This window comes from Xyrauchen texanus, chromosome 13 (assembly GCF_025860055.1).
Source record: "Xyrauchen texanus isolate HMW12.3.18 chromosome 13, RBS_HiC_50CHRs, whole genome shotgun sequence".
Lineage (NCBI taxonomy): Eukaryota > Metazoa > Chordata > Actinopteri > Cypriniformes > Catostomidae > Xyrauchen > Xyrauchen texanus.
The window spans coordinates 22575657-22601472 of NC_068288.1; the positions used below are offsets into that span (position 1 = coordinate 22575657).

General features: G+C 42.4%; 1 protein-coding gene across 3 annotated transcripts in view; it reads left to right on the top strand.

Annotated features, from left to right (window-relative positions):
• Nucleotides 1-25816, top strand: part of LOC127654062 (lipoma-preferred partner homolog) — a 287765-nt gene that overhangs the window by 82434 nt on the left and 179515 nt on the right. For 2 of the 3 annotated variants that reach the window (XM_052141028.1, XM_052141029.1), the window contains exon 3: nt 5309-5517. The exons of the other annotated variant lie outside the window; for it this stretch is intronic. In XM_052141028.1, coding sequence (XP_051996988.1) covers nt 5325-5517 — 193 coding nt within the window. In that variant the 5' untranslated portion in view covers nt 5309-5324. The remainder of the gene's footprint in view (nt 1-5308; nt 5518-25816) is intronic. 3 annotated transcript variants of the gene reach the window in all.

Genomic DNA, 25816 nt, shown 5'->3' on the forward strand with positions numbered 1-25816 from the left:
GTTTACGTGTCACTTTAACCTTCAGATCAGGCCCAGCACACAGTGTCTGCTGCAGCACATGACCTGCCATGTCATGTGTGACAACAGAGCAAGAGCTGACAAATTGTCACAGGCCATTAAGATTCCATCCATGCAATAACAGCATCAGGAGATGCACAAGAGAAGATGAGTAGATAAATAAAGATCAGTGTTCTACCTGAAATGTCAGCCTATGTGGGCCTCTCTGATGCCCTTGTGTCTTGCATTAGTAAAATGCTTGTATACCATGCTGTTTTCAGATCTAGTTCATTTTGCATACATAAAATGAATACCGTATTCATGTACAATGACATTTACATGATGGCGACGTAAAATAATGCAACCTGTGAACATTGTGATGATTTGGTGAAGTTTCTGAAAGACCATACCATTGGACTAGTTTTGCAATCCAGCCTTTTCTCTTGACTAATTAAGACAGAATTAAGTAGATTTAGTGAGTTCATTTCATCTCTGTGATTGATTTTAAATAATCAGTTGAATCAGTTCTAAACACTGACTCAGCAATGTATTCGCATCATCACTCAAAATGTCCCTATGTGTTATTTAACATGTATTAAAAGACTGTGTTTTTCTTGTTATATATTGTTAATATTTCTTGTGTTCATATAGTAAACTTATTTATTTTCTTACTATTGTATTACCACCAAAGTACTTTTTGGTTTTTGTTAGTTAGAACTTAACCATGCACAGTTCCTGTATTATCATCTTCCAAGTGCAAACATCTCCGGTTCATTACCAGTCCTTACCAGATAAATGACATCTCTCACAAAATGCTTTTTTGAGGTTCTATTTGCAGAACACATTGGAAAAGGAAAGTTCCATTGCACCTGTCTGCTTTGACATCCTATGTCTCGATCAATCTATAGTCTCTTTGATCCATGTTGATCCCTTCTGCTCACTCTTGTCCTTCTCACAGAAGAGTTAGAATTGAGGTTAAGCTGTGCTTTATTCTTTTAACACATACTCTCCAGGCATTACAATAGAGTCTGCCGCACAGGCCAGGAAGCATGACACACCACTTGCACTTGTGAAGAAATGAGGAATATACATCCTTTGTTCTTTTTCAACCTTTACCAGAGAGTTCAGGTGTGTTAGGACCACTACTGTGCTAATGTCCCCTGTTTCCATTCTTGTGAGCAGGGTAATGGGAAAAGGAGAATTAATAGGGAAGCTGGGTGAAGAAGTTCTGCTGTGTGGTATGGGTAGACGTTATCAGAACATGATTGTGCGTGGGCTCTTTTGGCTCGTCTCTTGAGGGAAATTGTAAAACCTGCATCAGTCAGAAGCAGCCAAACAGTGTGCACAGCTACAATTTCAAAAAGCAACAAAATGCTTCCACAAAAAGACCAAAAGCAGAATAAACATGAAAGATGCTGTTGAAACAGTTTGGAAGGGTTGTGATGGTAAAACAACAGCTATAAGTGACTTCTGCCAGAGCAAGAGCTTTCTTTCTTTCTTCAGCTAAATTTAAGATTCCCTGGCTAAATTTTTTGATTTTGTTAAAACTGTTTCTGAAGAAAGAAAATATCATTATGATAAAAGCCAAAATATAAATCACATGGATCAGATTGATCAAAATGATCATTTTCACCCATGATTTTAAGCATAATCAGTACAAATACAGTAGGTTTCCAGCTTCTTTGGTGCTTTGGTACCCCTAATGATACATTAGTTGGTAGATGTATATTTTTGATATCGAAACACTGGATATTGGTATTGGACTGAAGACTCATATGTTGCTTATTCTTAATTATAATGTATTTTTGGCATTATTGTTTTTATGTAATTAAACAAAGGTACATTTTTAGTTTCTATAATTTATGCTTCAGACATGTTTTGTTGGACAAGAAAAACTGGCTTCATACTGTGCGACCCACATTTGGTTTTCAACCATTGAAAATTTTAAAATTTATCGATTCACTCGCGGAGCCATATGTAGAGCCCCATTTCTTTGGGAGTTAACCATATAAGGCCTTATGTATAAAGATTCCTAAAGGAAAGTTTGTTCTGAACCAGAATCTAAAATTATATTAAGATATCTTTAATACTTCTGGATTTATAAACACTCCAACAACACAAAAAGTGTTTGTTCCATTTTTTTTACATTTCATGCAACAAGGGGTGCTGAAGTCAACTGATTATAGTAACAGACCTACCTATCTCAGTGTAAACATGGAGCAGTAGATCTCCATTTCCAAATCTCAGTAGATGATAATGGCCTTTTTGACCCCCCTCTACAAAATAATGGAAGACACCGTAAATATTGATCCATTGCATTTCATATTTTGGCTTTCATTATCTAAAAAATAGGAAACAAATAATATATATATTTTGAGCTTGGTGTGTGTGTGTGCTCTTTACACTCAGTTTATAGCTCTATGAGTTTGAGATAATAAAAAAAAAGCCTTTTTGCTTTTTCACCGCTGGCAACGGCTCCTCTTTAAAAGTGTATAAGAAAAAAAAACACTCTTTTAGTATCCTCTTGTGTCCGTATTATCATATGACTAATTGTGCATTTACAGTGCTCTCACTCCCTTTACATTTTGTCCAAACAGAACCGTTTCAGCCTCTGAATTATGCCTGCAACCTCGTAATTAGGAAACTACTTGAAGAGATGTATTTCTTCTTAAAAATATATTTATATGAGAAATGTTTTATTTAATGTATTACACACTTGAGGTTGTTTCAAGGAAATCCAGCTTTAGGGTCATGTGGATTTTGTTAAGGCTCCTTAGGTCAGTCAGTCACTGACTCGATGTTCTTGCATTTTGTTCATGAGAACCACCTCACTTAACCTCAGCCTGCATGTGGTGCTTGTTATCTTATTACACTTTACACTGCAGATAAAATGAATTACACACTAACCTCAAACTACATAACCACCAGAGCTATTTGATCCCTGTGGCACAGGTTCAGTCCATTTTTGCACCTTCACACCCGTGTCAAATGCTGCTTCATATTCAACAGATATAGCAAATGATGGCATTTATTTGACAATTTATTATCATCACTGACATATGACACATAACAGGGTATGTCTTAACCATAAAGTCCAAACTTTTATTTACATTTTTTTCTTTAATATGATTATTGGTACAAGTCTGCTTTAAAATATCTTTCTGCATTCTTAAACGGGACATTTAAACACCAATTAATAAATAATAGTCATATAGGAAAGCAGAAGTATCTATCATACAAAAGTTGCTCAAATGTTTTAAGAGTCTTAATATAAAGCAGTGACCCTGCAGCTAAATTCACAAGCAGGTAAACATCCATGGGTATGTAAATATGTCTGTCTGAGAGAAAAATACAAAAAAAAAGTAGTAAAATACAAATAAAAGTTTAGGTAAATAAGTTATAAAATTGGTTACAGACATTGTACTCATGTGGGGGAGGGAAATTGGATTCATGCTGAACATTCCTCCTCTTTTCTTTTTGCCATAATTTATTCCCCACTTTCAACTGCCTCTGTCCTAACTAAACATTGAGCAAGAGCTTAAACATAAGTTAAAAGGAAAGTCACAATATTGATTCACTGGAATTAAAGTTCTAATTGGACTTGTCAAAAATGGGGTTGTAAATAATGTCAAGTTTTCAACTGTAATATGAAATCTTTCAGCTCCTCAGTGAAAACTAAACTGCTATAATGTTCTCTGTTCTCTGGCAAGTTTCCTAGCTGTAGCAAGACTAGTGCATTTTCTTCATTATATTCAGCTGATGTCAGATTTTTTATTGTTTTAATTGAGATGGATGTAGCAACTGGGAGTTATTTGCTTCTCACTGTGAAGTAAGGGATTATGGAGTATCAGATTACAGGTTCTAAAACAGCCTCTTAAGCGACACCTTGGCACTTCCCAGAGGACTCAAGGAATGATTAGCATCATCTTTAGTTTTGGAATCTATCCAGTTCTGAGACTTCAGGTCTGAAAATATTCACTTTTTGGCTGTTAGCACACTAGGGCGAACTCAAGTTTACTTCTTCCCTCCTTCCCCTGGCTCCTTTGGCCTCTTTTCAAATTGTACCTTTGGGTCCAAAACCCTGTGAGTACCAGTGGCGGCTGTTTACCACTGTTGTTAGTTCATGTTTTGGTCCTTTGGATTTACCACCAAAACTTTACAGAACAACACTTCCATTTGTCTGCCTCAGATTATTGCATAAATTGCTTAGAATGCGAGCTGCTCTTCAAAGTGATTTGTTTGTAGACAAGTGTTACGGGAGCAAGCTGGTATGTGATAGCTGTGCGATATGTGTAAACCTCACTCCCCTGGCCTCAAGAGGCGCACTAGTGACTGACGCTAGAGGCTGTAGCCTTTAGCCTCCTCATTAGTGTGCCCGCTTCCCATGCCCGCTAATACCCATTCGAATCCCGTGCAGAGCGAGTTGAGCAGGACTGTTTAAAGTGCTGCTGTGACCCAGATGGGAGTAAGGTTTAAGGGGTTGAGTGTAACAGGAACCAGATGGTACATGATAGCTGTGCGGTATGTGTAAACCTCACACCCTGGCCTAAAGAGGCGTGCTAGGGACTGACGCTGGAGGCTGTAGCATTTAGCCTTCTCGTTAGCATGCCCGCCTCCCATGCCTGCTGACACCAGAGAGGGTCAAGCAGGACCGGTTCCACAAGCATCTATTATAAAGACATTATCATAGTATAATAAGTGTGACCTGGAGCATGCAGAGATGCAAATTATACGTCATCAAAAGCAGTTCCGCAATTTATGACGATTGCATTCATGCCAACTGCCAGCTGTAACGGCATTCACGTGAACCATTCTTTCTAGTGGAAAACAGTGTTAACCCTAACTAAACAAACATAACTTTGATGTCAAACAGACTCAGACCTGCACCAAATGCTCTAGTGTGACAGCACCTACATTTTGGGCCATACATTTTCTAAGTTTGGGCCCATTTTCTGATTTTAATAGATTTGATTGAGATTTGTCCATGCCTCATGTTTAAAGTGCACAGTTTTGAACTTTGCTAAGTTCACAGATAGGAACAAAGATATAAGAGGGCGAAACTGCTACTGCTATTATTGAAAGTTTAACACAGAGCTCTAAGGATGGGGTTTTGGTCCCTGATGTAATGAGGCACAATGTCTTTTCCACCCATGTCTGTATTACTCACAAGAACAACTATTTTAAGGAAAGAATGTGACGCTGGCATTCAAACACCACTATAACTCTTGACGCAATGTGGTGACACGAGCACTATGGGACCAGTACAACTCAATGAAATACAATAATGCAGTCTTTTGTTGTTGTTTTTTAGATATTTTCTCAGAATCATGTGGGGTGGCCATAATGATGGTGACCATCAAGGTCACATGACTGCAAGGATGGAGACAAGCTTACCTATGGGTACTACCAGCATTTCCGTATCCCAGCAACAGGCTCCTAAGAAGTTTGCTCCTGTTGTGGCTCCCAAGCCCAAGTTCAACCCTTATAAACAACCAGGGGAGGCAGCACATGAGGGAGCTGGTAAGATTTATAGCCTTGACTATAGCATTTTAATTATTACAATTTGTACAGATTTGCATATGACCATGGTCAGAACATAAAGTACGTTTGTTTTTACTTGATGTGTTTTTTCCACTGGAGGATCAAAATGTGAAACCGTGATCGACTTGGTCTTGAGTCAAAATACAGACAGGGGAAATGCTGCAAAAATTTGAATGACAAATCTGTCTGTTACACGAAACCTCAAGATGTAAATGGAAAAACTTGCTTGAAGTATCCAAGGATGTTGCTGTACCATGATTGCAGAACATAAGAGCTCTTGACTTGCCTTGCATCATACCAAAAAGTCTTGTCTGGCTCTTTGAAGCTGTCTTCTTGCCAATGAGATTTTATTTGGGGGGAAAGGTGAATATCAGACCATGAAAGTGGTTTGTTGGCCTTTTGCTGGCCTTTTGTATGCCAGATTTCTCTTGGCACTAAAAAAAAAAGAAAAAGAAAAAACATTTGGAAAAGCACACTCATAAACACACACATTGAAAAATATGTTTCTGGCTTATTTGCTTTATGGGATGTTTTGCTTCTGCTGTCAGTTTAATAACCATGCACCAACCCTTAATGTAAGTGAAATACAGACAATACAGACACTAGCTGTTATACAAATAGATTTGAAAAGCCCTATTTTTGTATAGTTCTTTCTCAACTGCTTAACTTTGATAATTTAGATCAGTGCTCAACTCGATGTGTAATCAGGGCTCAATGTGTACATGAAAAGGTTGGCAGCATGCATGCATGAGCCCACAGGAGTGCTGTGTATGGGAACTCATTGTTGGCTTCTGTCCAGGTGTTTAGGAGCATGTGATGTCCACATTCACTGTAGGTCTTGGGTGGCACATTCCATTAGAGCAACATGGCCCCAGTATAACCGATCAGATGGTTGGCAGGTGCCAAGAATGTGTCCATCTGTTGTGCCAGCTCCATCTCCCTGTCATCTTCTCTCTTGTCTCGCTGCTCAGGATTTTATGTTCCTCTCATTGTCTCTTTCTCTGATGATATTTGTTGGATAAAGGGAAGTTAATTAGGATGTATGTGTGAGAGTGTGTGATTGTGTGCCCATGCCAGTTAATTTCCCTTACATTTAATTTCTTTGACAGTACCATAGTACCGATGTGGTGATGGTACCAGTGATGGTACCATATGGTAATTCTGAGGTACTTTGATGTACAGCATGTTAATGAATTATTGCTGTATTTATACCATGGGTTCTCCACTTCAAAGGATACAATGGAATCATCATTAGGGTTTGGCGATGTGACAGTATACTGTAGGGCTGCACAATTAATCAGATAAATAATCAAAATTACAGCTGCCACAAATAAATAATCACAAAAAGTGTCAATTGTAGAAGTCTATAGACGTAGGTCTACTTGTGCATCAAAGTATTTCATTATGGTGTGTTTTTGCAGTGGTTGAACATTGTAACTAATCACAGACAAGTCTGTCACTCAGATCTGTGTATAATTTATTCAAAATTTTAATTACAGATTTGTTTTTTGTGGTTCTTAGTGGGCCAATATGAAGTTGACTGTGTAGGCACTTAATTTATACTAATAAAACCGCTTTAAAATCAACCAGAAATTGACTTTATTTAGGCTTGTTTTGGATGTAGCGGACATAACAAGTTTGGCATGCAAATGATCCACCCAGCATTTTCATGTAAATTGTATTAATGGAAATGTATTGCAATTACAATATCAAGGGAAATGATTGACCATTTCTGTTTTTTACATAAACTTGCAGCCCTGGTATTCAGTCTGGCATTAGAATTGTTTCAGCTAACAGAGATTTTGCTGCTGTAGATAGTAGATATATTTGCATGGCTATAAGTGAACAAGACTGCTTTACATTATTTACACACGAGAGTGATGAAATATGGAGAAATACAAAAATACAGATTAAGATATCATGTCCAGAAAAGGAAGTACTTGTTATTAAGGGATTGTTGTTAGGCACTAAGAACTTGCAACTTTCTGCAATAATATCTGGCCCTATTTTAAGAGTTACTAGTGCTAAGCACAGTGTTGCTTTAAGTTATAACTCAAAGTCAATGGGTTTGGTATTTTCGTGCAAGCATGCGTGAAGTCTAAGCACAAGTGGGTTTGGAAAACTTGTGTGTGCAATGCACTAAAGGGCTGGGTCAACTGCAATTTAAATCTGAGTTTGTTCTCTGGTTACTGCACCATCTGCGTCTTATTATATAGTCCATTCCCTGTCAAACATCAGTGATATAAACAAAGGCAGCACATTCATAAGAAGTTGGTAGTGTTAATGGGCTGCATGCAATTAATTAGTTTCATTGAAAATGATGTTCTTTTGTGCCTTAATTATGTCCTTGTTGAATGTCAGGCATATGTCCTTGACAGTGACGCTCATTTAACACGCATAGAAAATGTTATTCTCACCAGGATTTGGATATACTCTCTGTTAAATTATACAGTGTATGTATTATACATTTTCATCTACTAACACTAAAATCATGGCTAGTATTTACAGTAGTACTGCACGATTAATCATATCACAATCGCGATGTTAGCCTGTGCGATTATATAATGGCAAATGCTACGATTTTATTAAATAAATAAGGTCATGTGTGGACGTGACAGCCCATTCTCTCTGAGAGCTGTTTGCCCATTTTCTACACTGCTAATAAAGATGACCAGTCAGTCTCAGTTTAGGGAGTGGCACATGTGGTCATGTCATGCGAGTTTCCGGTGTTCAGCAAGTAAATCAGGTGAAGATTGATGCCGAGCAGACCAACACTGAACTGGTGGCCAGTAAAAATAACACAGAAACACATATCACAGCTTGGCGATATGTCTTTATTTCATCAATAATTAAAGTTAATATAATACGGGAGCGCGACATGTAAATAAGAGGCTAACTCCAAAACTGTCATTCTCTGTGCGGTCAGAGAATCAAACAGTCGCGCAAGAGACCCAATCTGAGTGGGAGTCGAGACCGGGAGAGATTTAAAGTTCCGCGGCTGATGCACACTCTAACACGGAGATGCTCGTCTCTCACCCCTGCTGTCTGCAGCTCGAGTTTCTGTTAGAAACACAGATCACAGCTTTGCGATATATCTTTATTTTATCCTTAATTAAAGTTCATATAATATGGGAGCGTGCCATGTAAATGAACACAAACTCCAAAACTGTCATTCTCTGTGAGGTCAGAGCTGCTTCATCCAGTCGCGGAAGAGACCCAATCTGAGCGGGAGAGATTTAAAGTTCCGCCGGCTGATGCGCACTGTAACACGGAGACGCTCGTCTCTCACCCCCACTGTCTGCCGCTTGCAACATGTTGCATCATTGATGAGATAATATTAAGATTAATCTTATGTGAAAAATAATGTGTGTTATTTATATATATATATATATATACATACACAACAACAACATTTTTAGGGGTTTGATTGAGTGAAACACACATTTATATCCAGTTTCCTTTTCAAAAGAGTTTATAGAAAGTACATGTTACATCCTGATTAAATGTCCCTGTTTGTTTGGACAATCTTATTTTCGTGAAAATTTGTATGTTCTTATTTATTGTTCTATTTTATTAAGATGTAATATTGAGAAAATATCAAGTTTGCATTAATGCAAAGATATTATTTAATTTTGTAATAATATTTTGATTTGAAAACACTGCATTTACAGTATAGTTGTTGTTGTTGCTAGTTTGTATGTTTGAGTTGAGAAATACACATTTCAGCATTATCAGTAATCTATTTGTGCATTTTCCTTGATAACCAAGCAAGTTGACTCATGATACCATTTGTTCCCCTTCTGTCGCTCTCTCCACGTTGTGTCGGAGAAGCGACACTAGGGGTCTCTCTTGAGCGCCGATATTCACCTCTGACCTATTGAAAAGGGCCAATGAGAGTTGGCAGTCAGTATTTGCATACCCGCCACGCATCACGGGTATTTAAGCGGGGCAAATCACGGAAGTTTAGTCAGAAAATTTCTTCGAGCCGATGGTCTGTCTGCAGTTTGCTGCGAGTTACACACCACATTAAAACGTTCCTGATTCCTCTGACGATCTGCATGCTGTTGGATCTTGACGGCGACAACAGCGGCTTTCTCCTTTACATTGCACGGCGTGCATTGTTGCCCTGAGCCTTCGACAGCGCAGACACACACACACACTGTGTATTAAGAGTAAATTCCTATTAAAAGAGTAATTTCTCTAAAAGAGCAAAACACAGCGGCGTTGAACGTTCTTTTCAGAACGCGTTTTTTTCAAGATGCCCTTCCGCCCCAGTGTTGTTCCTGGATGCGGTAGAGTGCTCTCCGCTTCAGACGGCCACAGGCGCTGTCTCGTGTGTTTGGGCCGCGATCACACCGAGACGGCGTTTGTGGATGGTTCATGTTCTCACTGTGAGAACATGACCATGACCACGTTAGCGATCGCGGCTTGCTTTCAACAGAAAGCAAGCCACCCCAGCTGCACCCGCATTGCTCCTTCTTCCCACGGGATTGAGGACGATGCGGTTGGCGCTGGAGGCGATTTGAGGCGGCAGCGAGTGCAGTTTCACCGGGTAGCCCCCGCGAACCTCCCGTTCCCGACACGCTCGCTGGTCACCGTCCACGCTCAGCGCCGATAGCGGCTCGCCTCACGGCCCGGCTGTCTATCCTCCGAGCCGAGCAGATGAGCTCGCGCTGCATGAGAGTGTGATGTCTGATGCCGAGGACTCCCCTGGACTGCCGCCTTCGGGCCAGCAGGCCCAGGCTGAGGCTGACACTCAGATGTCTGACATGCTTTCCCGGGCCGCCGTGAGCGTGGGGTTGGATTGGAACCCTCCATCCTCCCCACAGCCTTCACGGTTGGATGACTGGTTCCTGGGGGCAGTGCGCTGTTCGCGGCCTCGCATCCCCCCGGTCCCGTTTTTCCCGGAGGTGCATGACGAGCTGACGTCTACGTGGAGAGCCCCGCTCTCCGCCCGTCTAGGTGCCACCCGCTCCACTCTCACCACCCTCGACAGCGGAGAGCACCACGGATACGGGGCGATTCCTCAGGTCGATAGGGCAGTTGCGTACCATCTATGCCCCAGTAGCCCTACCTCCTGGCGTGGCCGCCCCGTACTCCCATCCAAGCCCTGTAGGACAACATCCTCGCTCAACGCGAAGGCCTACAGTGCGGCTGGACGCGCTGCCTCCGCCCTGCATGTGATGGCCCTCCTGCAAGTCCACCAGGCCAAAGCACTCAGAAGCATGCACGGGGGTGGACCTGATCCTTGTGTGCTGCAGGAACTGCGCTCAGCGACCGACCTCGCCCTGAGAGCGACGAAGGCCACAGCACAGGCACTCGGACAGGCGATGGCCACCCTAGTGGTCCAGGAACGCCATCTTTGGCTCAATCTGGTCGAGATGCGTGAGGCCGACAAGAACCGCCTCCTGGACGCACCTGTCTCTCAGATTGGCCTTTTCGGCGACACTGTCGAGGACTTCGCCCAACAGTTCTCCGCTGTGAAGAAGCAGATGGAGGCCATCTCTCAAGCATCATGCCCCGCCGCAGACCTGCCGCTACAGGCCCTGCCCCGTCTGCCCGTCGAGGGCGTCCCCCTGCGAAGAAACCAGCTCCTGCTCTGCCTCAACCCGGGCCCAGCTCTCAGCCCCAGTGTCGAGCACCCCGCAGGCGGCGCACGCCCCCTGTCTCACGAACCCCCTCTAGGACCCGGAAGGCTCCCAAGCGTTCCTGAGACAGCCGACCCAGAGCCGAAGACGTTAGCTCCGGAGGTGGTAAGACCGCTCCGTTCCCCTGACGGGGGCTGTGGTACCCACATTCTCATTAAGAGCTATTTCCTTTGCCTCTGGGTCACCTGGCCTGCAAATGCCGTTCTCACGGCAATCTGCTTTCAGGTTACGACAGTCCCGGTCACGGCGATCCCGCCTTCCACCTGCCCACGACTGTCCCCCGGCCGGCCGGTTCAGACGAGTCCAGAGGACGCCAGCATCAGACCTCCTCCTCAGTCACGAACCCGCCCCCTGCCGGGTGCACGGAGCAAGGTAAGTGCTTTGAGTCTATTCTCAGCACCTCAGCCTCAGGCCGCGACGAAGCCGCCCGACGCTGCCATACATGTTCCGCCCCGCTGCGAGGCCCCGCCGGGTACGTCCAAAATACTCGTCACTTTGGTGCCCCTAGCGCAGAGCTGGGAAGCGTGGCTTTCGCTTCCCAACGCATCACGCTGGCTGCACCGGACCATTCGACTCGGTTACGCAATTCAGTTTGCCCGGCTCCCGCCCCCCTTCAGGGGCGCCCGGTTTTCCGCAGTACACGGCGAGTATGTCAGTTCCCTGCGCACGGAAATCGCGACCCTCTTAGCCAAGGGCGCGGTAGAGCCCGTCCCTCCAACCGAAATAAGGAAGGATTTCTACAGCCCTTACTTCATTGTGCCCAAGAAAGGCGGCGGCTTACGACCAATCCTGGACCTGCGAGTTTTCAATCGGGCCTTGTTAAAACTTCCGTTCAAAAAACTCATGCAGAGAAATATTCTGGCTGGCGTTCAGCATCTAGATTGGCTCGCAGCGGTAGACCTGAAGGACGCGTACTTCCACGTCTCAATTCTGCCACGACACCGACCCTTATTACGGTACGCGTTCGACGGCCAGGCGTTTCAGTACAAAGTCCTCCCCTTCGGCCTGTCTCTGTCCCCTCGCGTCTTCACGAAGGTGCGCGATTCGTGATGCCGGCTACTCTTGCCCCGCTACGAGTAGCCGGCATCCGCATTCTCAACTACCTCGACGACTGGCTCATCCTAGCACACTCTCGAGAGTTACTATGCACACACAGAGACCAGGTGCTCCAGCACCTCAGCCGCTTGGGGCTTCAGGTCAACTGGGAAAAGAGCAAGCTCACTCCGGTTCAGAGCATCTATTTTCTCGGGTTGGAGTTAGACTCAGTCTCAATGACAGCACGTCTCACGAGCGAGCGTGCTCAGTCGGTGCTGGACTGCCTCGCTTCCTTCAAGCCAGGCACAGTGGTCCCTCTAAAACTTTTCCAGAGGCTCCTGGGGCATATGGCGTCCTCCGCGGCGGTCGCGCTGCTGGGGTTGATGCATATGAGACCACTCCGGCACTGGCTCCAGACTCGAGTCCCGAGACAAGCATGGCACCACGGCACGCATCGGGTAAGGATCACCCCCGCCTGTCTCAAAACACTCCGACCCTGGACAGACCTCTGCTTTTTACGGGCAGGCGTGCCCCTGCAGCAGGTGTCCCGACGCGTTCTGGTCACAACCGATGCCTCCCGGTCCGGGTGGGATGCCGTGTGCAGTGGGCACGCTGGAAAGGGGCCCCGCTGCGTTGGCACATCAACTGCCTGGAGTTGCTGACCGTCCTTCTTGCTCTCAGGAAGTTCCTCCCGTTAGTTTGGGACAAACACGTCCTCGTGAGATCGGACAGCACCACGGTGGTGGCGTACATAAATCGCCAAGGCGGCGTACGCTCCCGCCACATGTCACAACTCGCCCGCCGTCTCCTCCTATGGAGCCAGCAGCGACTCAAGTCGCTGCGTGCCACTCACAACCCCGGCAAGCTCAACGTCGTAGCGGACACGCTATCACGACAACGCCTGCCCGGCGGGGAGTGGAGGCTTCACCCCCAGTCGGTCCAGCTGATTTGGGAACGGTTTGGCAAGGCCCAGGTAGACCTGTTCGCCTCCCAGGAAACCTCCCACTGCCCGCTCTGGTACGCCCTAACAGAGGCTCCCCTCGGGACAGACGAGCTGGCACACAGCTGGCCCTCGGGGCTGCGCAAGTACGCATTTCCCCCAGTGAGCCTTCTTGCACCGGTGCTGTGCAAGGTCAGGGAGGACGAGGAGCAAGTCACGCTAGTGACCCCCTACTGGCCCAATCGGACTTGGTTCTCGGAACTCAGGCTTCTCGCGACAGCTCCTCCCTGGCGAATTCCCCTGAGAAAGGACCTCCTCTCTCAGGGACGGGGCATGCTCTGGCACCCGCGCCCAGACCTCTGGAACCTCCACGTCTGGTCCCTGGACGGGATGCGGAAGAGCTAGCCGGCTTACCGGCAACCGTTGTGAATACATTCAACCAAGCCAGAGCCCCCTCTACCAGGCACCTTTACGCCCTAAAGTGGCACTTGTTCGCAGATTGGTGTTCTTCCCGAACTGAAGACCCGCAGAGATGCGCGATCAAGTCAGTGCTCCTGTTCCTACAGGAGAGGCTGGACAGGAGGCTGTCCCCGTCCACCCTCAAGGTGTATGTTGCCGCCATTGCCACCCTCCACGATCCTGTAGATGGCAAGTCTTTGGGTAAGCACGACCTGATCCTCAGGTTCCTGAGAGGCGCCCGGAGGTTGAATCCCTCCCGGCCAGGCCTAGTTCCCTCCTGGGATCTCTCGGTAGTCTTGGCAGGACTCCAGAGACCTCCCTCTCTTAAGACGGCCCTGCTGATCGCGCTCGCCTCTATCAAGAGGGTCGGGGACCTGCAAGCGTTCTCTGTCAGCGACACTTGCCTGGAGTTTGGTCCGGCGGATACGTCTGTGATCCTAAGACCGTGACCGGGCTATGTGCCCAAGGTTCCTACCACACCATTCTGAGATCAGGTAGTGAACCTGCAAGCACTGCCCCGGGAGGAGGCAGACCCAGCCCTTTCGTTGCTATGTCCAGTGCGTGCCCTGCACATTTACCTGGACCGCACACAGAGCACCAGACGCTCTGAGCAGCTCTTTGTCTGCTTTGGGGGACGGCAGAAAGGGAATGCCGTCTCCAAACAGAGGCTCGCCCACTGGGTTGTTGACGCCATCACACTGGCTTATCACACCCAGGCCGTGCCCCTACCCTTGCGGGTCCGAGCTCACTCAACAAGGGGTGTTGCGTCCTCGTGGGCACTGGCCAAGGGCACCTCCCTAGCAGACATCTGTAGAGCCGCGGGTTGGGCAAAACTCAACACCTTTGCGAGGTTTTACAACCTCCGCGTTGAGTCGGTTGCGTCTCGTGTTATGTCAGGTCCGAGCCCGTAGAACTCGGTAACACGTAGACTGACCGGCCGGGTGGATCGCTTGCGCCCAGCGCCCTTTTCCTGACGTCAAGGTTAAGTAGTGCACCTTTTTTCCCAGGGCGCCCCACTCCGAGTCGGGACCCCGGTCGATTCCTCCCCAGCTCCCCCAGGAACTCGCCGACCCAAGCCACTGCGGGTACCCTGATGGCTACCCTGTACTGGTATAGGTGCTCCACAGGTAAGGCCTCCTGCTCGGACTCCCCCTGTGTGTAATTCAACTGTTCTGTCCCCTTACGAGCGGACCCCCGTGTCTCCCTTAGGCAGTTACAGCTGCCCCGGTCGCCGTGCTGTAGCAACTCCCCCCTTTCGAGGCTGGATCTACCACCACACCATACTTTCCACATGAGCCCTAGGACGGCCGTGTGACATGTCTACCACTTTTCCTCCCCAAGAAAAAGGGCAGGTGTGGTCTTCGCAGGGTCTGGGTAAGACCCCCTTCCCTCTATGCGTGTACGGGCCCCGGCCGTGATTGCTCTATGCGAGAAACATAGAGAGAAAAGAGGCCCAGCCAGGCTGGCCCGTTCCCATGTTGGCAAACATCGCCTTGTTCCCCTCTCAGGGTAACTAGAAGGATCCCGATGTTCGTATGGGGCATTGGGGAAGGGTACGTGCAGCCAGGTACAGACGATGCGCGGCACTGGATGAATCCCTGCCCGCCTCTGTATCGGCAGTTCACGTACACGGTTCAGCACATGGCAAGATTGGAATGGGTCCCCTAGTGTCGCTTCTCCGACACAACGTGGAGAGAGCGACAGGAGGGGAACATTTGGTTACGTATTTAACCTCCGTTCCCCGAGGGAGGGAACGACAAGTTGTGTCTTTCCTCCGCCATGTCGCTGAACCGAGCCACTGTTGTGGCCGGACCATTTCCGGCTCCTCAGAAAAATCCTGACTAAACTTCCGTATTTGCCCCGCTTAAATACCCGTATGCGGGGGCGGGGTATGCAAATACTGACTGCCAACTCTCATTGGCCTTTTCAATAGGTCAGAGGTGAATATCAGCGCTCAAGAGAGACCCCTAGTGTCGCTTCTCCGACACAACGTGTCGTTCCCTCGCTCGGGGAACGGAGGTTACATACGTAACCAAACGTTTATTATATCGCAATCACATATCACAGTATTAACCTCAATAATGGCAATATGAATTTTTTCCCAAATTGTGCAGCCCTAATTTACAGTGATTTTATTGGCACGCACTTCAGTTGTACTGGTTGATTTTGAAAAATTTATTTATTGAAAAAAAATCAAACCAAAAATATTTTTTAATTCAAATTACACTAAAAACAAAACTAAAATATAATCAAAATAATGAAGGGGTCTAAAAAATGGTACCGAATCCAAACATTGTACCCTTGCCAACGTCTTCCACTGGCCCGTTTTGCTGTAACGTAAAAATCACTCAATGACAGCAGATGGAAAAATGGCAATACAAATTATATCATAAATACAGTTGTAAATATATTGTATACATAATAATAATAATAATTGAAAAATAAATTATGATCTATAGAAAGTTTAACACAAATCTTGTACATTTTTGTTTCATGAAATGATAGTTATAATTGTCTGGGACTTTATTTGATGTTCCTCTATATTTTTAGTTTGGACATTATGTTTATTACCACCGCTGTGTTTGTGCACTCACGAATCGATTTGACTGATGTATGGTGTGGGTATATCAGCTTTTTTTTACAATGGCTTCAAATCTGGCTCATCTAATCATAACTTCCATTTGGCTTCCAAATGGAGCTATCCATTTTATAATGTTAGTTTTACTTATACCAAACCTTTTTTATTTGGAAATGGTATTTTATTTGTTATTTATAAATTAAATATATTTAGTAAATATGGTTGCCAAGTAGTGCACATCAAAGCAATCGATAGTTGAAATCACAATGGAAACAAGCCACAACACTAAAACTAAAAAAACAAAAAACTAAATCAATTTGTACAGTATACCGTCACTGTGATATAAAAAGACTAGGGTTGTCGATTTAATGTCCTGATTCAGTGCCATTAAATATATAAATAACAATACATTTACAAACACGCAAGCACATTTGTACAGGCTACAAACCATCCAGACAACACAAAATGAGGTTGATTTTTTGCGTTCAAACACAGCTGGATGGAGTGGCATGATTTGCCCAAAAGTATACTTCAGTCAGCCGTTAAAATCTGAGCGCCCTCACAGGACACGTGACACAAATTTCGTCATCAGCAGAGTGCTCGAGCACTGAACGTGTGCAGTCCAATTTTTCTAACCACGCTAAGAGATTTTTTTAATTACTGAGATGATAACCTTCTAAAATCACTGTATTTATGATGCAACACAGCTAAGGTGAAGGCCAAAGTATACTTCGGTGTTCCGTGTCCCTGTTCGTCTCACGCAAACTATGCATGATGCAAGTTTCATCATCAGCACGGTCCACGCGGCCTTTCCGTGTGCGACCCAGTTTTTAAAGAAAATGTGGACAGTATCCATCTGTGCCATTGCCTGTACTAAAGGGTATTACAAAGCAGTTGTACTGTGCATGCATTGAATGTGTACCTTTGCGCTAGCGGTCAAATGAGCATTGTTAGAAATGCTGAGCAGACAACCATATTTGAGACCTAATGGTACATGGAAAAACTAAATATACCCTAACTATTCCAAGCCCTTATAATAAGTCTCCCTCGGACAGACTGACGAATTTTGGCCAAATGTTGGGCTTAGGTTCAATTATATAATTGTAATAAGCAATAGATTGCCTTCTAAAATCACTTTTTGTATTGCCTAATCAATTCATTACTTCTCTGCCACAATGATGTTAAGTGTTTTAATTATCTGAGTCATATTTATTATATGTATTATATTTATAGTTATTTAAATATTGTTATTTATAATTATTCAATTGAGTGTTATTTTTAGGGGATTTTTTCTGCCGATATATATATTGTAGTTAATTTGATTAATAATTTTAATCGGTTGACAGCCCTAAAAATTACTCAGACTATGATTTAAGATTTTTTGACATACCCATATACAAGTACAAAGAAAAATAACTTGGTAATACCATGGTAATTCTGGGTGCTACTTTGTTAGTGGTGGGGAAGTTCCTGTTGCAGGAGCATATGGGAGCTTATTTGTGTATGTGAAAATGCATAAAAACAAATACAGAATGAGAATTGTCAATAATCAAAGTCTCAATGATAAGATCCCTTGTAAAATGTATTTCAAATGCACAGAATGCATTGATGTTTTTAATCAATAGTTTGTTATATAATATTTAGAAAGTTGCTAACAGCATTGAAACCGGAGAAGCCATGCAACCCACATTTACAAGCAGACGTGCAGGGTTGCATGAGTTATTGATTACTGATTACAGACATGGCCCTTGGGTATTACGTAAATGTGGGTAAAACCACATTAATTCTTCAACAATGTTTACATGCTTACTTTGTAGTGTCTACCCAGACAGGCAGTTTTATATTCTGTGGACATCAACCAATTTTAAGCTAGCGGCATGCCCATTAGCAATTTGTTCATTTTCTTTTTATTTAAAGATTATTATTGGGAATTTGTTTCTGCAATAAAAGTGCTCTTTTCTTGCATTAATGGGCTGATAGGAGCTCTGTCAGATAGTGGTTTCTATGGTTACAGTGTGGGCTTTCTGGACCCCAAAAAGCTTTCTGATTAGAAATGTGACTTAAACTTAATCTCTATGGTAAAAATTGTATTAATTAAGTCATTCTATTTTTATACATTTCGCAGGAAAATAAGAAAGATAGAGGACCTGAGGGCTTTATTTTTGCTGTAGCCCTGCTGCTCTTTGATGGTGTGAGAGCGACAGAGACCTGCCTTTGTTTCAGATTGAAAGTGATGATGAGATTATTGGAGAAAGTTCTCACACTTCTGTTCCAGTCAGAGAGGCAGCTATCAGAGAGAGAGAGAGAGAGAGAGAGAGAGAGAGATGTCTAAGCTTACAGTACTGTGTCCCATTTCACAGTGAATAAAGATAAATATGCTCCACACATTTACAACAATGTGCCAAAAATATGAATTTATTGTGATTTTGCATGTTTACATTTATGTCCATATTTTCACAGCATGAAGATGACATGTAAAACCATTAAATATAAATTATGTAATTTAAATCTAGAAGAATGTTTTCATCTTTGCTGTCAGGGCCAAGTGTACTAATCAGGAAACTAAATGTTTTGGTCTCTTTTTTACCAGTTTGTACACTGTTTGATCACCAGGGAATGATGGCCTGCTGTAGTAGCTGACATATTATATCTGATGAACCATATTTGCTTCTTTTTAGAAATCAATTTGTTTTTTTATGATCTAAACCAAAAAGGTTTTCTGCATCTGATAACCAATATGCAACTTTTTGTAATAATTTTTTAATTATTTGTATATATATATAAAAAAATGACAATAATTTTATTGTATTGAATATTTGAGTTAATTTATGCAGTGCATATTGTACAATAATAATGCTATAACCTAGCATTGTTGTTGTTGTTAGTTAGCTTAAAATTATTCATGTCAAGCATTTCTGACACAAATCTCACTCTAGTCGGTTAATTTATACAAACAAAAAGAGAATTCTGCGTAATTAACCATATACTAATTTATTGACTTGGTATAAATGTCATTCAAATCTTTTGTCTTTTGGATGTTATTTTTTTAAAGGAAAAAATGTATTACTGTTAATATTACTGCAATATTAACTTTATGACATCAGACAATGTTAGAATTAATGAATAGGAAACAAAATTTAGGGTTGCAATTTTTTAATCCATATTTCATTCCATTTAAACACATTTTATCTAACTATTTTACTGATGTTCTGATTCTGCAGCGTGTAGTTGAAACTATAGTTTTGTTATTTCAGTGTGAAAATTAGTGTTTCAGAAGAGTGCGTGTACAGGTCTCTGTCACACTTGTTGAGTCTCATGAGCATTGTGGTTCACACTTCAGCAATTTTTAGGGTGTTTTTATCTAAACACTGTGCTCAATTTAAAACCAGTATCAGACCTATTATCCAATGTTTGCCACACATTGCATAATATCTACTTTATGCTTCTCTATTCTACATTACCATCAGTTTGCAGCTGCTTGCTATAATAGAAGCTCAAGGCTTAGCAATATATCCAGATGCAATATAATGAACAACATAACAGATGTCAGTCAGAGAGTATCTATTGATCAAATATCTGACTTTTTTTACGCTGGTTAAAGGGATAAATCACCCAAAAAGTAGTGTTCTTGATGAAATGTATTTCCTGCATGGAACACATCAGGAAATGTTATGCAGAATGTTAGTATTGGTCATCATTCACTTACATTATATATTTTTGTCACTTATAAGGGAAGTGAATTGTGACTGAGGCTAATATTCTGTCGAATATCTTCTTTTGTGTTCCATGGAGGAAAGTCATAGGTGTTTGGAACAACACAAGGATCTAAGTCATTTTATGATGACATAATTTTCATTTTTGAGTGAACTATTCTTTAAATTGCCATTTTACACTACATCCTGTTCAAGGACCATTTCAAACTCAGATGTCAGTTGCATTCTTCTTTCAGCGTCAGAAACAAAGGCAAAGTGGCAAATGTATTCTAAAGGCCTTTTTAAGCTTTGCATCGAACCTATGACGTAGGCTACGCCGTAGCCTGACGTGCACCTTTTCAAAAATATGACTGCTCATCGACGCAGACCACAACAGCTGTGATTGGTCCGCTTTAACCAGAGACCACTTCTGATGCTACAATAATTTAATAAATACTTTTGAATCCAGAAATGACATTGCTTGCATTGATTTTGTTTATTTATGAAACCTATAGTTAGCAGGTTAGCTGCTCTCAGAACGACGCAGACACACTAACACAGAGCTATAAATGCGACCCTACACATAGGTTCAACGCAGAAGTATAAATCAGCCTTAGACCTAAATAGAAATGTTTCTCCACTCACTGTTGGCAATAAAAAGGTTGACAATGATACGCTTTCAGTTTCATTATTTAAGGATTGGCTATATGTCTAGTTGCTCTTGAACAGCAGAGTATAGGGATCAGATAACATTTGAAGTTTTCCTGTTATCGCTGTTCACTTCTGTTTAACCATCTGTTACATTCAGTGCCACGACTTCATGTCTGACTAACCTCTTGACTTATTCTGAGCTTCTGTCTGGAACATTCCTAATTGAAGGTTGAAAGGCAGATACAGAACATAAAAGCTGTTTTAGGTCCTGTATCTGCCTTTGTGCTATTGTGTGAGAAAATGTGCTTTAAGATAGGGTGAGTTGAGGCCTTGATTTGAGGGCAGTTCATTAGGCCTCTATTACAGTGGATAAGCTCAATTCCTTGGCAAGCTAATTGACTTTTTATTAATGGAGATAAGTGAATGTGTCAATTATCAAAGCAAGGGTACTTTATAATAAGACCATCACAGGAAACAGTATATAGGGAGCAAAAAGGGAATCTTTGTCAAGGTGTCTCATTAACGTAAGCATTTGTACAGGGCTATTGAATTTTTTAAACAATGATATTCACATTAAGCTAATTTGATGGGAAATGTAATAAAAAATAAATCTTACCTTTTGTAGTTTCTTAAAAATCATTAATATTTTAATATATTGTGGCTGGGTGAGAATGAGGCCTCGGAGAGGCATTTATTTAAAATAATAATCAAAAAGGAGAAATAATGTTTCTAATGGAGTAAGTGTCCAAACAAATGGGGAATCTTACATCTTCGTGGTAGTGAAGATAGGGGAGTGCCCATGGGATGATCCAGGATGTGGGCTGGGTCTGATGGCCGCAAGCGCTCCCCTCTGTGGTCCGGTGAGCGAGGGGTGGCGGCTTCTGTCGTGGCTTGTCTATTGTTGGACCGTGGCAAGTGTGAGGGGAAGGTGGCCCGGCTTCCTAGCCCGTTGGCCACGAGGTGCACAGTACTCCCCGGTGACTCATCTAACTCGGCCGGTACCCTCCCCGCTCTGCTCCTGGTCCTACAAGGACACCAGTGTGTGCACAAGAAAATAGAAGCTGTGAAATTGTATTAGGACTATGTGAAAAATATTTGTTGCATCAATGTATTGCTGAAACCAGGCAGGGGATTTACATGTCCCAGCATGCTTTGCATGAGACTGAATTGAAAGAGTAAACTTTTAAATTAAGTGCTATTTTAATGTATTTCTACTAAAAGCATTTTTTTTTTATTGTTGAATGTTCTGTTATGTTGGGATTTAGAGGAGTTTCTGTCATGTTAGTTTTTTTGGAGGTTAGGCTACTATTGTGGAGAAGAGTGAAGCTAATGGGTATGTTGATGATGGGTAAATTGTTACTGAAACATAAGTGTGTACTGGTTTAATCTTGAAGCAAATACTGAGAGATCATCAATATAATGACTGACTGGGGATCAGTGAACCCTCAGCAGCACAATGCTCATCACACTGTACAGAAAGGTATATTTAAAATGCAAATGTGTAGTTGTTGCTAGTTCTTTGTAAAAAATAAAAATGTCCAGTGTTGTCTAAGGCCATGACCACACTTTCATTTGCCGATGTGCCTGATATTCACTTTGATAGTTTTGTTAAAGATAAATGTTACATTGTGCAACATTCACATTGCATTCCTTCAAAGAAGAAGGGACGTTTCCTCAGAATTGGTGTCCAGCGACGGAACTCGAGGACAAATGTAATACACAGATTTATTTGCATGCGCAGGAAAGGGGGTTTAAGCGTTTTCACATAAATGTGTGGATGAGCAACTTTTGGTAGACACTTGAAAAGGCAGTGTGGATGGGGAGAGTTTCGAACACAAAAACACTTTTTCAAATGTATCTGGATTAAAAAAAATGTAGCTTAATATGTAGCATCTAATCAACACAAGATTTTTATTAAATATTTGCCTACAATTTTGCTCTTAAAAAAGATTGTGTTGGATAAATAGTTTACATCTAATAGCCAATTATCAAATATGTGTGGACAAGCAAGGGTGAAAAGTGTTTATTTTGTTAGAGATGTGGCCTGGTTCGCACACATGACCAAGACAATTTAAGCTGTGGTGCTCATGTGGGAGACACAGGTTCGAATCTGGCTCGCACCATGTCGTGGTCCCATTGCAGTCCTTTTCATGCTCTTTCTCTATTGTTTCCTATGTGACAAAATCCTAAGGGGACAAAAGTTGCCTGTTATGTAAATCATGCATTGAAGCTCATGTATTAAAAAACAGTTAAACACCTGCATGTCTAAAACACAGCGGATAGTCAGTGAAAACAGGAACTTGTTCACTCAGTTGATCAAGAAAACAAAACCAAACAAAAAAATGAAGAGCATAAAAGCACCTACTTTACATAGTTTCCAGACCATATTGCTTTTTAGTGACACATTTGTGTATTATTTCTGTATTGACATTGAAAGAAGAAAAGAGTTGCTCAAATGTAGTTTTATTTTACTGAGCTTTCTTATAATAGAAAGCAGTGGGTTCAAGATCTTTATTTTTACACTGTTTGCCAGAAACTACTGTAAGTAAGATCATGAATATGTGATGCATCAACAAATTGCTTCTCTGTTTGAATTTATTTAGATCTTAGCTTTTTAAATGTATTTTATATAACATAACAATTTATTATTAATTTGAAGTATTTATGTTAGTCTTCAATTTAAATCAGCTGTTTTAGGGAAGCCATAGATTGCCTAACCAGATTATTATGTACTTTCACAAGCATAAAAACACATACTGTATACATTTGCAATGTGCAATATTTGCACTCTCAGACATACATGCACACTGGCGGCCAAAAGTTTGGAATAATGTACAGATTTTGCTCTTATGGAAAGATATGTATACTTTTATTCACCAAAGTGGTATTCAACTGATTACAATGTATAGTCAGGACATTAATAACGTGAAAAATTACTATTACAATTTGAAAAAATTTCTGAACTTCTTAAACTACTTAAATTCTCATAAAAAAATCCTCCACATGCAGCAATGACAGCTTTGCAGATCCTTGGCATTCTAGCTGTCAGTTTGTCCAGATACTCAGGTGACATTTCACCCCACGCTTCATGTAGCACTTGCCATAGATGTGGCTGTCTTGTCGGGCACGTCTCACGCACCTTACAGTCCCACAAAAGCTCAATGTGGTTAAGATCCATAACACTCTTTTCCAGTTATCTGTTGTCCATTGTCTGTATTTCTTTGCCCACTCTAACATTTTGTTTTGTTTTTCTGTTTCAAAAGTGGCTTTTTCTTTGCAATTCTTCCCATAAGGCCTGCACCCCTGAGTCTTCTCTTTACTGTTGTACAACTGTAACTGAATCTGGTGTTGAGCAGGTAGAATTCAATGAACCTATCAGCTGAGTACATGTGAGAGACTCGGATTTACTTATCCTCTTGTTTAGTTGTACATCTGGTCTTCCACATCTCTTTCTGTCCTTGTTAGAGCCAGTTGTCCTTTGTCTTTGAAGACTGAAGTGTACACCTTTGTATGCAATTTTCAGATTTTTGGCAATTTCAAGCATTGTATAGCCTTCCTTCCTCAAAACAATGATTGACTGAAAAATGTTTAGAGAAAGCTGTTTCTTTTTTTGCCATTTTTGACCTAATATTGACCTTAAGACATGCCAGTCTATTGCATATTGTGGCAACTCAAAACAAACACAAAGACAATGTTAAGCTTCATTTAACAAACCAAATAGTTTTCAGTTGTACTATAATGGCAAGTGATTTTCTTGTGTCATAAAAGCAATTAAGCATGATTACTCAAAGATAAGGTGTTGGAGTGATGTCTGCTGGAAATTACCTTTTTTCAAATAGTGACGGTGCTGTTTTTTACATCACTAATGTCCTGACTTTACTTTGTGTTCAGCTGAATGCCACTCTGGTGAATTAAAGTACCAATTTATTTCAGAAATATAAACATCTGTACATTATTCCAAAATTTTAGCCACCAGTGTATATCTAATATATGTGTGTTTGTGTGTGAGAGAGAGTGAGACTGCTGTTTACAAGAAAAATAACATCTGTGCAAAGCCTCCACACAGAGAAAATGTCTCTCAGCTATCTTTTTTTAAAAACGTTTTTAAAAAAAACACTTGGAACACTTGGGACCACCTGACAGTGCAAATGTGTTTGGCAGGGTTCAATTAGCTTCTCTCCTTCCAGCTACCACCAGATAGTGTAGTAAAATGGTTGGACAGCTATGAAAATGGTTATGAAATCTTGTACTTAGGCCTGTTTTTAGTTAGAAATCGCAAGAGTTCAGTTGGAAATCTCACTTGAGGTAGACATCATCCACTTCACCTACAATGTCCTGGCACATTTATACAGTCTTGCTTTTTCATTCGGGTAAACTGATCTACAACTTCAGCGTAACCATCCTCTAGAGACACACCGGTCCTCATCAGGTTTTTGGCTGAAATGTGTTGCCGCTGGACAATGTGTTGTTCAACAGAATCTATCAAATAGCAATCAAAGACATTCTCAAAGTGCTAGTTACCCTTAATGGAGAATCTCACAGTATGCACAGAACTTGAGATATACTATGACCCGCAGTGTCTGCTGTTCTTTTTTAGATTACATTGCACCACAAGTGTACAGGGCCTGTTTTTCTGTGGGGACTCTTTGCAGATGGACAGTTGTGTTTTTATGACTATTTTAAGAATTACACTAATTTAATTAAAAAAAAAGTACATTTGGGGGCGCCTGGGTAGCTCAGAGATTAAAGACGCTAACTACCACTCCTGGAGTCGTGAGTTTGAATCCAGGGTGTGCTGCGTGATTTCAGCCATGTCTCCTAAGCAACCAAATTGGACCAGTTGCTAGGAAGGGTAGAGTCACATGGGTTAACCTCCTCCTAGTTGCTGGGTTTTGGATCATTGCTATTCTCCTTTCTGGGATGGCTACAAATCCCTCCCCCAACCACCATTTGGCAAATCAGACCGCTTACAGGCAGAAACTGAAACAGGAAGCACCCACCCTCAGAATGATCCAGTGCTGGTCGGACCAATCAGACTCTGTGCTACAGGACTGTTTTGATCACGCGGACTGGGAGATGTTCTGGTCTGCCTCTGATGACGACATCAAGGTTACGCTGATAGCATAACGTGTTTCATCAGGAAGTGCGTAGAGGACGTTGTTCCGACCAAAACAATACGGATCTACCCCAACCAGAAACCATGGGTTAACAGCGTTGTTCGCGCAGCACTTAATGCTTTTAAGTTTGGGAACGCAGAGGAGCATAAACAAGCCAG